This window comes from Schistocerca gregaria, chromosome 6 (genome assembly GCF_023897955.1).
Source record: "Schistocerca gregaria isolate iqSchGreg1 chromosome 6, iqSchGreg1.2, whole genome shotgun sequence".
Lineage (NCBI taxonomy): Eukaryota > Metazoa > Arthropoda > Insecta > Orthoptera > Acrididae > Schistocerca > Schistocerca gregaria.
In genome coordinates this window covers 243,900,069-243,914,105 of record NC_064925.1, presented here as the reverse complement: position 1 = coordinate 243,914,105, position 14,037 = coordinate 243,900,069, and the positions used below count along the sequence as shown (strand labels likewise).

Sequence of the window (14,037 nt, the reverse complement as noted above, 5' to 3'; positions counted from 1 at the left end):
ATGTGGAAAGAATATTACGATTGTAAGATTAATTTGATGGTTTTACTCACTGTTTTTATTCTTGTGGCAGGTACTGCTTTGGAAAACATAATGTGTGCTTACCAGTATCGTTAAATATCAAGTGAAACAGGCACTTTTCCACCAATGGCGACTCCCACATACTTTACAAAATATAAAGTAACCAAAGAGTGTGGCTGTTGTTGTCTCCAAAGAGTTTTGTGAAGGCAGAGATTTTCTTTGCTCATTTTTCATTTTGTGTGGCATTTGTAAGAAAATATATATTTATTACATTACTTTCTTTATAAAAATTATTGGTATGATTTTACATTGCAAAATTTTCTTGTGCTGTTTACAAAATCTACAACAAAGTGTTAGGATAATATTTATGGTAGTGAAGTTATGTTTGACATGTTTCTCATTGCGCAATAAACAGGATATTATACATATGGGGAGGGGGGGAAGGAGGGAGGGATGAGGGGGGGGGGGGGCAGAGCGAGAGAGAGAGAGAGAGAGAGAGAGAGAGAGAGAGAGAGAGAGAGAGAGAATGTGTGTAAAAAGAGGTAGAGAGGACGGTGTTTAGGTGTGGTATGAGCAAGGTGGGAAATGGGTATGGGAGTGGATGAGTACAGTATTTATTAGTTTTTCAAATTTAAGGAACCTTTAAAATTTTGGAAGAAATGGTTGTTTGTTAAACCAATTTGTTCATTTAAGATGGTGTGGGGTGTTTTAATGTTATGTATGAAAATTTATATCTGTGATTGAATGACTATTTTGGGGTAGATGGGCTGCAAAAGTGGATTTATTTATATTTTTTAAATGGAGTGTGTCAGTGTGCTCTTTGTATCGGATTTCAAAATTTCTTCCTGTCTGTCCTATGCAGTAGCAAGAACAGCCATCTCAAGTTAATTTGTATATACCTGATTTGTGATATAGTGGGCTGGTTGTTTTAATGCTGTGAATTATTTTGTTTTGTATTTTGTTGTTTGTGTGGAGACTGATTTTGACTTTGTGTGGTTTAAATAGTTTTGGAAGTTGATATGATACATTACCAAGGAAAGGCATACAGACATACTATGTTTCTTCTGGTGCTAAGGAAAGGTTTGTTTATATTTTGTAAAGTATGTGGGAGTCGCCATCAGTGGAAAAGTGCCTGCTTCATTTGATATTTAATGTTACTGGTAAGCACACATTATGTTTTCCAGAGCAATGCCTGCCACAAGAATAAAAACTGTGAGTAATACCATCAAATTAATCGTACAATAATATTCTTTCCACATACAGTGCTCACTTTTTTGTCTCTGTATTTGCTACAGATGCACGACCCCCACAATACTGCAAACTAAATTGTATCATCTGATTATGAATCGCCAGGTGATTTGAAACTGGTTGTGAATAAATAAAAATTGAAGAAAAAATGGCGATTGGTTGCAGTAATTCCTGAAACCCTTTACAAGACAGTCGCTGTGTTCCAAATCCAGAATGGATAAAAGTTTTACTGTAGAAAGAGAACTACTGCTCAGAAAGACGTCAAATTTCAACAGCATATTAGTAATGCAGGGGGAAATGTCTTGGGGAAGGAAAAATAATTAATGAAAATTTACCAATAGATGGTGCTGTCTTAATGTGAGTGGGGGCCACTACAAATACAGATGAATCGCAGTATGACAACTGTGGTTTGAGTTGCATATTACACCATCCATACTGTTCACTGTCCATGACTGTTGGTTTCTAATTGTAGTGAGGCTGGCACAAGACATGTTCATGTGCTATCTACTGTTTTCTGCTAAAAGTTGAAATCAAAGAAACAGCATGTTCCGCAGCAGATCAGAGTGTCCGGGGGGGTCATGTTCAGAATGCATTGTGCAATGTATCCCCGCAATTCAGCCACGTTGGTAATTGGAGCACTGAACACATCTTTCAGATAACCCCACTGGTTAAGATGAGGTGATCTGGACAGTCAGGCTGTAGGGAAATGATGGCTGACAATTCTAACATTTCCGAAATGTAACTGTTGCAGCCAGGCTGTGCAATTTGAAGATGAGTGCCATCTTGCGTAAAACTGATCCTACGTACACATCCATGCTGTTGAAGGGCTGGAATGACATTGGTGGCTGGGCAAAAGACTCCTATTGTTTTTACCAATGATGGTACAGATAACAGGACTCATATCCTCACAAAATACAGTCCTATGATAAACAATGCTGTCACACAGGCATCTTTGCAGAATGAAGTGGTACCAGCTGATGTGTGTGCAGATTTTCCATTGCCCGTATTCTGGAAGTCTGTGTATTTTAATGACCTTGGAGATAGATGTGGGCTTTGTATGTCCGCAGTGTGTTCCATGGCCATTCATTGCCCACTCCCATGCCAGCAAGAAATTCCAGAGCAAATGTTTGTCCTGCCGGCAGGTCAGTGGGAAGCAGCTTCTAAACATTGGTGATTTTGTATGCGTAGCATTGTAGGATGTTTTCAAACAGTGGAAACTGTAGGATGGAGTAATTACAATATTATGAAAAGGTTAGATTGCTATTCATCATGTTTAGAGACATTGGATTGCTGATAGGCACAACAAAAAGATGATCAAACAAATAAGTTTTCAGCTAGAAAGACCTTCATCTGAATTATACCACACACACACACACACACACACACACACACACACACACACACACACACACACACACACACACACACACACAAAAAAAAAAAAAAAAAAAAAAAAAAAGCTGGCGCACTTCATTCACACATGACCGCTAACTCCAGCATCTCCTAGCTGGAATACGACATCATGTGGGATGCAAGAAGCAATCTGGAGTGGCAGAGAAGGGGAAGGCATAGTAGAGGTATGGATGGGGAGAGAGACGAACACTGTCTGGTGGAGTGTGCAGGGACAAGACTGCCGACAGGAGCAGCGTCAGGGGGTTATGGGACTGGGATGTGGGGGAAAAAGGAACAAAAAAGGAGAGAAGTGGGGGAAAGATGGACGGATGCGTTGGCAGAGGGCTCCAAATAAACAGGGAGGGAGATGAGAATGAAGAGGATATGGTACGACAGAAGGGATGGAAACTATTGGGTGGAAGGTGTGGGGACGGTATGTTATCTTAGATTGAGGTTAGGATAATTAAGAGAGCGGAGAATTTGTTGTAAGGATAACTCCCATTTGCGCAGTTCAGAAAAGCTGGTGGAGGAAGGAAAGAAGGATCCAGATGGCTCAGGTAGCGAAGCAGCCATTGAAATAAAGTGTTTTATGTTCAGCTGCATGTTGTGCCACAGGGTGGTCTACTTTGCTCCTGATCATAGTGTGGCACTGGCTGTTCATCCTGGTGGGCAGCTGGTGGATAGTCATTCCTATATAAAAAGCTGTGCAATGATTGCATCATAGCTGGTAAATGACGTGGCTGCTTTCACAGGAGGCCAGGCCGCTGATATGCCCAATCCAGTCACCCAGCACTTGCTATTCCAGTCATGTCACAGGTTTATCCTACACCATCAGAGGCTAGGCCACCTGTGAAAGCAACCTTGTAATTTACCAGCTCTGCTGCAATCATTGCACAGCTTTTTAAATTGGTGTGAATACCAACCAGCTGTCCACTAGGATTAACGTTCACCGCCAAACTGTGGCCAAGAGCAAAGTACACTAACCTGTGGCACAAGAAGCAGCTGAACATAACACACTTGATTTCAATGGCTGTTTTACTACCCAAGCCATTTGGATCCTTCCCTCCACCACCAGTTTTTCTGGACTGTGCAAATGGGAGTTTCCCTTACAACACGTTCTCCGCTCCCATAATTATCACAGCCTCAACATACAGTAACATATTGTTTCCACACCTCCACCCAACAGTTTCCACCCCTTATGTCCTATCGTATCCTCCTCATTCTCAGCTCGAACCTGATTTATTTGCAGCCCTCTGCCAAAACGTCCGCCTGTCTTTCCCTGCTCCTCTCCTTTTTTGTTTCTTTTTCACCCACCACCTGTCTCACAATCTCCTGATACTGTATCTGTTGGCAGTCTAGTCCCTGCACAATCCACCAGACAGCATTTGTCTCGTCCCCCACCCATACTCTCCCTTCCCATTCCCCACCCTCTCCAGATTGCAGATTGCTGGTTGCATCCCACGTGATGTTGCATTCCGGTCTGAGATGCTGGTATGCGAGTGGTGTGTGTGTGTGTGTGTGTGTGTGTGTGTGTGTGTGTGTGTGTGTGTGTGTGTGTGTGTCCTCTTTACTGACGAAGGCTGTGGCCAAAAGCCATAAGTGAGTGTCTTTTAATCATGCCTGCCTGCAACTTGGCATGTCTTTTATATGGTAAGTAGCAATCTAGAATAGATTGATACTCACCATATAGTGGAGATGTTGAGTCACAGATAGGCACAATGAAAAGATGGTTAAACAAATAAGCTTTCATCCAGAAAGGCCTTCATCCAAATTACACACACACACACACACACACACACTCACACTCACACTCACAAACACATGACCACAGTCTCTGGCTGATGTGACAAGAGACTCTGTGTGTGTGTGTGTGTGTGTGTGTGTGTGTGTTTCTTATTTAGATGAAGGCCTTTCTGGCTGAAACTTTACATGTTTTACCATCTCTTTGTTGTGCCTATCTGCAGCTCAATGTCACCAGTAAATGGTGAGTAGCCATGTATTCTCTTCATAATATTGTCAGTGGAGGATGTGTATAGGATTTAATGTACCAAGCTCACAGGCATGTCCAAAGTTCGAGCAATTCCACATGCACTGCACGTCTGCACACCACTGCTCCCCTCCCCTTCCCTCCCCCTACCCCTCTGTTGTGCTGTGGCCACAGCTTCAACATATTTCAGATCAACTGCTTTCCTCCTCCTGCCTCATAGCACTTCAAAAGAACCTGTATTTCTGAATTTTGTAATCATTTTCTCCAGAGCCTTAGCAGACATATTTCAATGCCTTTTTTCATAGCCTTGAGTGTCCAGAAGTCTGCAGGGCTACGGGTGCACAGTCACGATTCTTTTAAAAGAGCTTTACCAGCAGCATGTGGTCCTTTATGGAGCCATTCATGATAGGTGTTGCAGTCCTCAAATTTGGAACATCCTTGTATTGCATGTTTGTCAGTTTGCAAATTTGCGTAGTCTGATACTTACAATGTCATCTATTAGTCAAATTTTCCCCCCATGACATTTCCCCCTACATCAATAATGCACTGTCCAAATTTGATATCTTTCTGAGCAGTGGTTCTCTTTCTATATTGTTTTGAAAATGGGACTTTAATTATAAACACACTGTACTTGCATGCTTCTCTGAGCTGCACAAATAGGATCTCCTCACCCTCCTACCCCCTCTGCCATGATACGCACACAAGTTGTTGTTATGCAACCTGTACTAGTTGGTTTTGCTGACTTGCTTCTGCCCCTTTTCCAGTCTTCTGCCAATACATTTGTTATCACACCATTCGTCATTCCTTTGCCCAAACTAATTTCATATCTTACATGGTGCTCAATATATTTTGTTTGTTTATTTCAATCAATTCATCTGTTTTTCATTATTTTCTCAGAGCTGTTCCTCTATTATGGTCCTATCCCTTCTTTGCAAATGGGCTTGCCACTACTAAGTAAAGCCTTTATGTGCATTTTATAAAAGAAACTGTACTACTACTTTTTTTTAAATATAGAATTAGAGCAGCTTTTTGTATTTCCTATTCTTCCTCTAGGATCTGTGTTAAAAGTTCTAGGCTAGGCCAAAGTTGATAAGCTCCAGTAAAACAAATGAAAAGTCTGTTGTTCTTGTTTCATTATTGTAACTCAGCTAGTAACTTGAAAGTGGTTCAGCCTACCCGAGTGTGTCAAATCTTATGTAGCTAAGAAATCAACTTTTCTGCACAAATCTTTTTTGTACACTTTGAAGTAACATATTTTGTGGGGGCTACATACATTGATATGTGCATAAATTCTATGAAAAAGCTTTCAGTGAGCTTAGATATGACACTAATCTCTGAAATATAAGTGCATAACAAAACATTTTGATGGTGGTTTTGGCGGTGGCAGCGCCCATCATCATCATCATCATCATCATCATCATCATCATCATCATCACCTACCTTCCCAAGATCAAGTTCCTTCCCAAACCTTGTCATTAGTGGTTTGTGTTTGTGTTTAGTAAATTTGTTCCTCTGGAACAAGTAATAGAAAATGTGAAATCTACTGCACAGGTATATGAAATCTACTGCACATCATATCCTGTGCTCACTCTGATACCATGTTAACTGTCTTCTAGTAGTCATTGTAGTCTGTTGTGTACCTCTCAATTTTTTGTTAATTTATAGATCAACCGACTTCGTTACTGGATGTCAATGGCACTTTATACTGAGGAATACCAAGAAACATTGGAAGCTGGAGCTTTGAATATTAATACATATCAGCGAAAAGTAAAGGAAATACTTTTTGAGTAAGTATGTTTTCTCATTAGTACAGTCCCGCCCTTTTCTCTAAACAAGAACTAAGAATAGTGGAAGTGTAAACAGAGATAAGTAACTAACAATTGGATGACTTCTAAAATCAACAGCTAACTCTAAACAAACTGATGGATAATACAGAACAATTTAAGAAAAGGTTTTCATTTTATGACGAATTCCCCCCATTTTTAAAAAAAGTAACATTTTAAAAAAAAGGATACATTGTAACTGAACATATTTTACACTACCTAAACTAATTGTAAGGTCCTACATTCTGTTTCTTTAACACATTTTTTGCATTGTAACAATTAAATATATAAAGTAGTGAAAGTAGTAGACATTTAACTGCTTTTGCTAGACAGTTAAAAGTCAATGCTGTATCATTCTTAAGAGTAGAACTTCATATTATAATTGTATATCACACATTAGGTTATTTAATGTAACTTACTAACATTTAATCAGTTAATACATGCTGTTCAGTCTTGCTAACACTGATACTGGAAATATTGTTCACTTTTGAAGTGATATCAGAGTGAACCAAATTATTTAAAGCTTGCTAACATTGACAGTGGAAATATCATTAACTATTGAAGTGTTGTCAGGGTTAAGCAGATTATTTTATTGGAAACTCCTGTTTAATAGTTTCATTTTCAATATGTTAGCTCTGATGAATTTGTAGCTGACAAGGCATTGTCGTGTCACAGAAGTCTATGAAATTAAACAATAGAAAATCCAGTATGGATTGTAACAATATTACGAAAAGGGTAGTTGCTACTCACCACATGGCAGAGATGCTAAGTCACAGACAGGTACAATGAAAAGACTGTCAAAAAGTGAGCTTTTGCCCAACAAGACCTTTGTCAGAAATAGAACACACACACACACACACACACACACACACACACACACACACACACACACACACACAACCATAGTCTCTGGCTGTTGACACTTCATGTGTGTGTGTGAATTCTGTTCGCATGAGTGTGTGTGTACATCGTCTATTTCTGAAGGTGGCCTTGTTGGCAGAAAGCTCTCTTCCTGACAATCTTTTTGTTGTCTCTATCTGAGATTCAGCAAGTACATAAACATGTATTACTACTAATAGTCACAAATAAAATTACATACATATTCATCTTTTCGATTTGCAGCTCGTGTATTTCTTCCATGTTTGCAGTTAAAATTATTGGATACAGGTTCTGTCTTTTATGCAACACACTGCTTTTCTTGTTACCCAAACACGTTTCAGCGCCTCTATACTATCATCAGTGGATTTTATTGATTGGACAACTGTAAAAGTGAGCATATTTTAGGTTTACACAACACAGAACAACATAACACACACACACACACACACACACACACACACACAAAAATGGCACATACTCACCTACAGTAATAAAATTGTCTGCAGAATAAACAACATAGTGAATTAACAGGGACTTCAAATAGGATACAGGGACTTCAAATAGGATACAGGGACTTCAAATAGGATACAGGGACTTCAAATAGGATACAGGGACTTCAAATAGGATACAGGGACTTCAAATAGGAGACAGGGACTTCAAATAGGAGACAGGGACTTCAAATAGGAGACAGGGACTTCAAATAGGAGACAGGGACTTCAAATAGGATACAGGGACTTCAAATAGGATACAGGGACTTCAAATAGGATACAGGGACTTCAAATAGGATACAGGGACTTCAAATATGATACTGGAAAGGTAACACAAGACAGAAGAAACTCGGAATGCAGGAGACACCCACAGATAAATTCAAGAGATTAGGAATGTATGAACTCACATGCAACACTTGCCAATCGATATACATAGGACCAACATGGGAACTTTAAAAACAAGATATTCAGAACACCTCAGCACCAATAACACATTTACTGACCACCTATTATCCCTTAACCACCATCCAGCTACAAGCAGCAGACTTAAAAACACTAAAATCCATAAGTTTTAAATGAATTCACTACGCTCTGAAAAGGCACATTATTTAAAACATTAAAGAAACCTTACAGAAAAGGCAACACAACCAAAGCAGCTTACTGAAGCGTACAACCCCATGCACCCCCGCCCCCCCACACACACACTTAGAGAGAGAGAGAGAGAGAGAGAGAGAGAGAGAGAGAGAGAGAGAGAGAGAGAGCGGGGGGGGGGGGGGGGGGGGGGAGTTAAACATATTCAAATTCTGGACCAAACTCACTTGGGAACAAATGAATACCGACAACATTGTGTACACCATGTTCTGCAAAGTGAAAAGGTGATTGCAAAGCTGAAAATATGCTAAGTACATTTCATATGTGTGTGCAGTGCCCTTGGAATGAGATAGGAGGAGGATCAGTCACAACGGAACATTATTAACAAACGTATATAAAATATGTTGGCACACCAAAATTACGTTTTTTAAAAATCAAGGGATAGGTTAGCTCACTGATAAAATTCACATCTACAGCGTTTGGTTTGCAGATAACAAGATACCAATGCAGGACACCATACACATAATCGTGCAAAACCATATAATATAAAATCAAGGTAAGAATAAAAACTGTCTTTAGGCCTCATTGTGTTAGATCAGTTACAACGTAAAATATTTTCAGTTTTACAGTTGCCCAATAAACAAACCATACTGATGATGGCACAGAGGTACTGAAACATGTTTGGGTAACAAGAAAAACAGTGTGTTGCATAAAAGGTGGAATGTATATCATATAAATACAACTACATACCCTATTGTAGCTTTCATACTTAATGGTCTCTTCTTTGGGGATGAGAGAAGAATGGATTGGGAAAGTTTAAAAGGAAGCACAGGTCACTCAGGCCCATGATGAACACACCGGTGTGAGGATGAGAGGGGAGCTACTATTAATTGTTATCCACACACCCCACCTACCTCCCCCTTACCCTGTCCCTCCCCCTTACCCTGTCCCTCCCCCTTACCCCCCCCCCCCTTACCCTGCCCCCCCCCCCCCCTAACCTGCCCCTCCAAACCCACTAAGTGTATACTGGGCTGGTCCTCACATCCCACCTCAGTTACACGAATTGCAGACATTTGAAAAATATTCACACTATTTCATGGCTTACACTAGACACAGACAGCTAGGGTACACTTTATTTTTTTTTTATTTTTTTATGGTGAAAAATGAGTGTATTACTCATTCTAACGCCTTTACATCTATCATGATTAAAAATTAAAAAAGAACTTTACTTGCAAAAATATTGTATTCTATATATCAGAATCTGGAATACAAATGAGTGATTTTAAACATTTCATTCAAAGATTCTCACCAATTGCAAAAAAAAGTTCTTTGCCTTTGTTGGAATCATGGCTTGGGCATAACAACACATCTGGCTTTCACAGGACAGCAGAAAACCAGCTGATATAACTTGGATTCTAAAAGAATGTTTTTGACAGTGAGAAGCATTTATCAGAAAATCGTTGGACAGTTAATTTTTGATAACTCTTTGTCATTTCAGATTTATCAGTAGAGCAGTGTTCTTAAACTTCAGTCATTTGTTCATTATCATTTTGTATTTCCACATTTTGCAAACTTGGTAAAGAATGCCTGGTACGTAGCAGAGTATGCAGGGCAGTGGCTGGGACCATTTCTTATCCCATCAGAATTCTGCTTAACAAAACTGGTAATTACTGTGAGGTGCATTACCTTTTCGTTCTTTAGGTGTGACTGGTCTAAGGAAAATGTTTGTTTTCATCACATAAAAGACATCCCCATTTTTGTTATGACTATAAGGAATAAGCAAAGAACTGTTTCTTTCTGAAAATGAGAAGACCTCAGTTATAGCTATCAGAATTGGCTTACGTTTGGCAGCTAACTCATGTACCATCTAAAATGAATGACTCACTAGTATCATATTTTTCAGAAAACTGCTCCTAAAGTTCGTGACATGCAAATTTGACGGGATCAGTAGATAATTCAAAATTAAACATATTTATCATCACATATAGAGCCTGCAGATGTTGTATTTTCAGAATTGAATTGTTGTTATGAAGCCTCAAAGAAAAATTGTAATTTGGTGGTAACAATACACTGGATACCATGGGTTTTTTTTTCTGTGAGTCACCTTTAGTAAGAATTACATTGGTCCTTTATTGTCAATACTGAACGTAATACGAAACCAAACTGGTTTTGTTTTGTCAGGCACAGTCATAATAAAACAGAAGTAAATAAAGATACGCACATTTCCACTTGATAAACAAGCACAAAAAAGCCTTATAAAAGATTTCACTGCAAACACTACACTTTCTTCTCATTGTAATCTTGCGTAACACATTGTTGAACCAATTGGCCCTCCTCATAACTTAAGACACTTTTTAATGTGATTATACTGCTTACCAAGTTGTCCAGATAAGCTTGAGAGATATTGTCCCATTCCTCCACAGTGATCTGTAATGTCTGGGACAGGACAATTGAAAACCACTCATTTTACTGTGGTCCATGCATTATCAATACAGTGAGATCTGGAGAAATAGAGGCTGTTCCATCCAACTTATTCAGTGCTCCACAAGCAAGATGTTCACAAGATTGTGACAATGGGGATATGCAAATGGTATCCATCAGCATGACTTCCATCCACTCCAATATGTTCACCAAATGGAGGTACTTCACATCAGTCGTCTTCCCATGAATTGGCATAAGGTGTGCCCTGCACCAGATTTGACACCACCACAAAACATGAGTGAACTGCCTTGATGACAGTGGCAGTCTACAATGCAGTTAGGGTGGAATTTTTGTCCTCATTGCCTTCACACTCATATAGCAGTACTGTCTGGGCTGGAGACTGATATGGGTGTCATCAGAAAAGTACATTGTGTTCCATTGTTGCCTAATCCACAAAGGTGGCTTTGTGCCCATGCGACACAGGCCCTCTGCAAACCTGATTTAGAGGAGGAGGTCTCCTGGCACATAATCCCTGCTACTTGGTATCTTTTCTGTTGACACCTGCACTCATGTAGCTGTTTGGGACTATCACCACATATATTTGGTATTGTGTTGTGGATTTCTGCTTGTTGTTATAAACAGGTATCGGTCCTGCACACCTGTTGTTTTTCTTGTTCTTCTGCTGCTATTTCTGTGAAGCTCCTCAACTGATCCTGTTCCTGGAAACTAGTTCCAGATTTCAGAGATATCATTTCAACTCACAGCAACATTCATTCTGACATCCACCTGTCTCATTCCCTGCTCCATTATACAGACTGTACAGAACTCTGATTGTACATTATTGTTGTCCAAACCATCCTGAAGCAACACATCTCTCGCAATGAAACACAGCACAAGTACTGCAAGGTTTGCAGGTGAAATAGTTGCAATGGACTGCCCCATCACGGTAGAAATGTTGACTGTTTCTGCTATAATTACATTGCAAGCAAACCAAGCTATTGATACGGCAATGTATTTCTGTATCTTTAGTATTAAAGTTTTGGCAATAAGCAACATCTATTTTAACCACTGTACATCTTCAACAGTTTAGCTGTTGATACGAACTGGAAGTTATCTGGGGAAAAAATGATATGTGATATTTTTGGCATGATTTCCATGTAGCACGACACTGTGGTCTTCTGTTACAGCTGTTTCATCCCATTTTTCTGATTTGTGTGCTAGGCAGGAAGGAATGTAAAAGTTAAAAGTGATTCTACACGTGGCAGTAATGAGTTACCATTACAATATTTTAAAAATGCTCTCGGTTCACATTACCAGCAAAAATTTTATCCTAGATTAAGCTGTACTCGGTGTTACAAATGGTTCACATGGTTTAAAAATGGCTGGATGGAAGTTAAAGATGACCATCGCTCAGGATGCCCTACAACATCTACCAATCATGCTCGTGTCGGGAACGTCAATGAAATTGTGTGTGCCAATGAAGACTGACTGTCCCAGAGGTTGCAGAATAGTGTAACATTTCAGTTTGATCATGTCATGAAATCCTGACACAGCATCTTGGAATGCATAATGTTGCTACCAAGTTTATCCCACAGTTCACAGGTCAAGACCAGAAAGACCTTTGCCTCGCAATCTGTGAAGAGCTTTTGGATTGTGAAGATGAGAACTAGATGTTCCTTAAGAGAATCATAACTGGTGATGAGACGTGGGTCTATAGTTATGATGTTGAGACCAAGGTTCAATCTTGACAATGGGTCGGGAAAGGTTCCCCAAGACAAAAAAAAGGGGGGGGGGGATGTGTTGTGATATCTGCAAGAAAGTACGAGAAGGAAACAGCCTAAAATGTGGCGAGACCATTCATGGCTCTTGCATCACAATAATGCACCAACACATTCATTTTACTTCCAGAGTTGAAAACCCTGTTGAGCGGATGAAAATTTGCAATGATAGACGAGATAAAAGAAAATTCCCAGACGGCACCTCGTGTGATTCAGCAAGAGGCATACTTACACTGCTTCCAGAAATGAGAAAAGTGTTGGGAGCACTGTATCAGTAGCGGAGGAGAGTATTTCGAAGGAGACCATGCACAAGAAGTAAAATTTAAGCTTGGAAAAATTTTGTGGGCAAAGTTCCCGAATATTTTGAACTGACATCAGATATGTATTTGTATGAGGCACGTGTAACAGAAACATAAGAAATATAATTTTTAAATATTGTAAAAGACAAGGATACAAAAATTAAAATTTCCAAAGTGATATTGAAGTGTTAGAAGAAAAATGTGTGCTGTTGTAGACAGTGTAACGTTCTGGAAAACAGCAATGCTTCAGAAGTGGCCAAGAAATAGTGTTTCATAATATTTAGCGTGCAGCCAAGAAAGATGATGCATGAAAAAAATATGAGAGGACATTTTACAAAAAGTAATGAAACCACAGTAGACAAAAACTACTACTTACACATAGGCAAAACGTAAATAATGAAACATTTTTGTTTGAGAATGTAGAAGATAGCACAAGAGTGCTATAAATCTCACATGAAAATGGACACTCTAGAACATATACTCAATTTACAAACAACTGTTTTGCAGCCAAATGAGAACAATACAACATAGAACCAATGTGGAAATATTCCATTTGTTGCAGACATCACAAAATCAATCTCTCTCTCTCTCTCTCTCTCTCTCTCTCTCTCTCTCTCTCTCTCTCTCTGTGTGTGTGTGTGTGTGTGTGTGTGTGTGTGTGTGTGTGTGAGAGAGAGAGAGAGAGAGAGAGAGAGAGAGAGAGAGAGAGTGTGTGTGTTATGTGAGGCACAGAGTTCAGAAATGTTGTCAGTGAGAGAGAGAGAGAATGTGATGATTCTACAAAAAAAGACAGTTGATATTGACTACAGATGTGACATTATTGAGCCTACCGATGAGATACAATTTCTTGCGTGAGTAGTGAAATTCCACAAACAAATGAAAATTGAAAACACTTCTGTTCAAATTTTAAAAATGCTAAACTTGTTTAAATCAACAGCTATGGAAAAGCAAATTACACAATCCTTGTACTGCACCTGGACATGGTACGAAGAAACTTGCATCATGTACAAACCAAGCTGTACACAAAGGTGCATGAAAGCAGGTTAAAAGCAAACAGACCATTGCTCTAGATGCACACACCCAGCAAAACCAGTGAAATGGCCCATCGTGAAC

General features: G+C 39.4%; 1 protein-coding gene across 3 annotated transcripts in view; it reads left to right on the top strand.

The window, feature by feature from the left end:
• The window catches only part of LOC126278125 (probable ATP-dependent RNA helicase spindle-E), a 224,970-nt gene that overhangs the window by 193,164 nt on the left and 17,769 nt on the right, over positions 1-14,037 (top strand). For all 3 annotated transcript variants that reach the window (XM_049978013.1, XM_049978012.1, XM_049978011.1), the window contains one exon: positions 6,311-6,432. In XM_049978013.1, the coding sequence (XP_049833970.1) occupies positions 6,311-6,432 (122 nt within the window). The remainder of the gene's footprint in view (positions 1-6,310; positions 6,433-14,037) is intronic.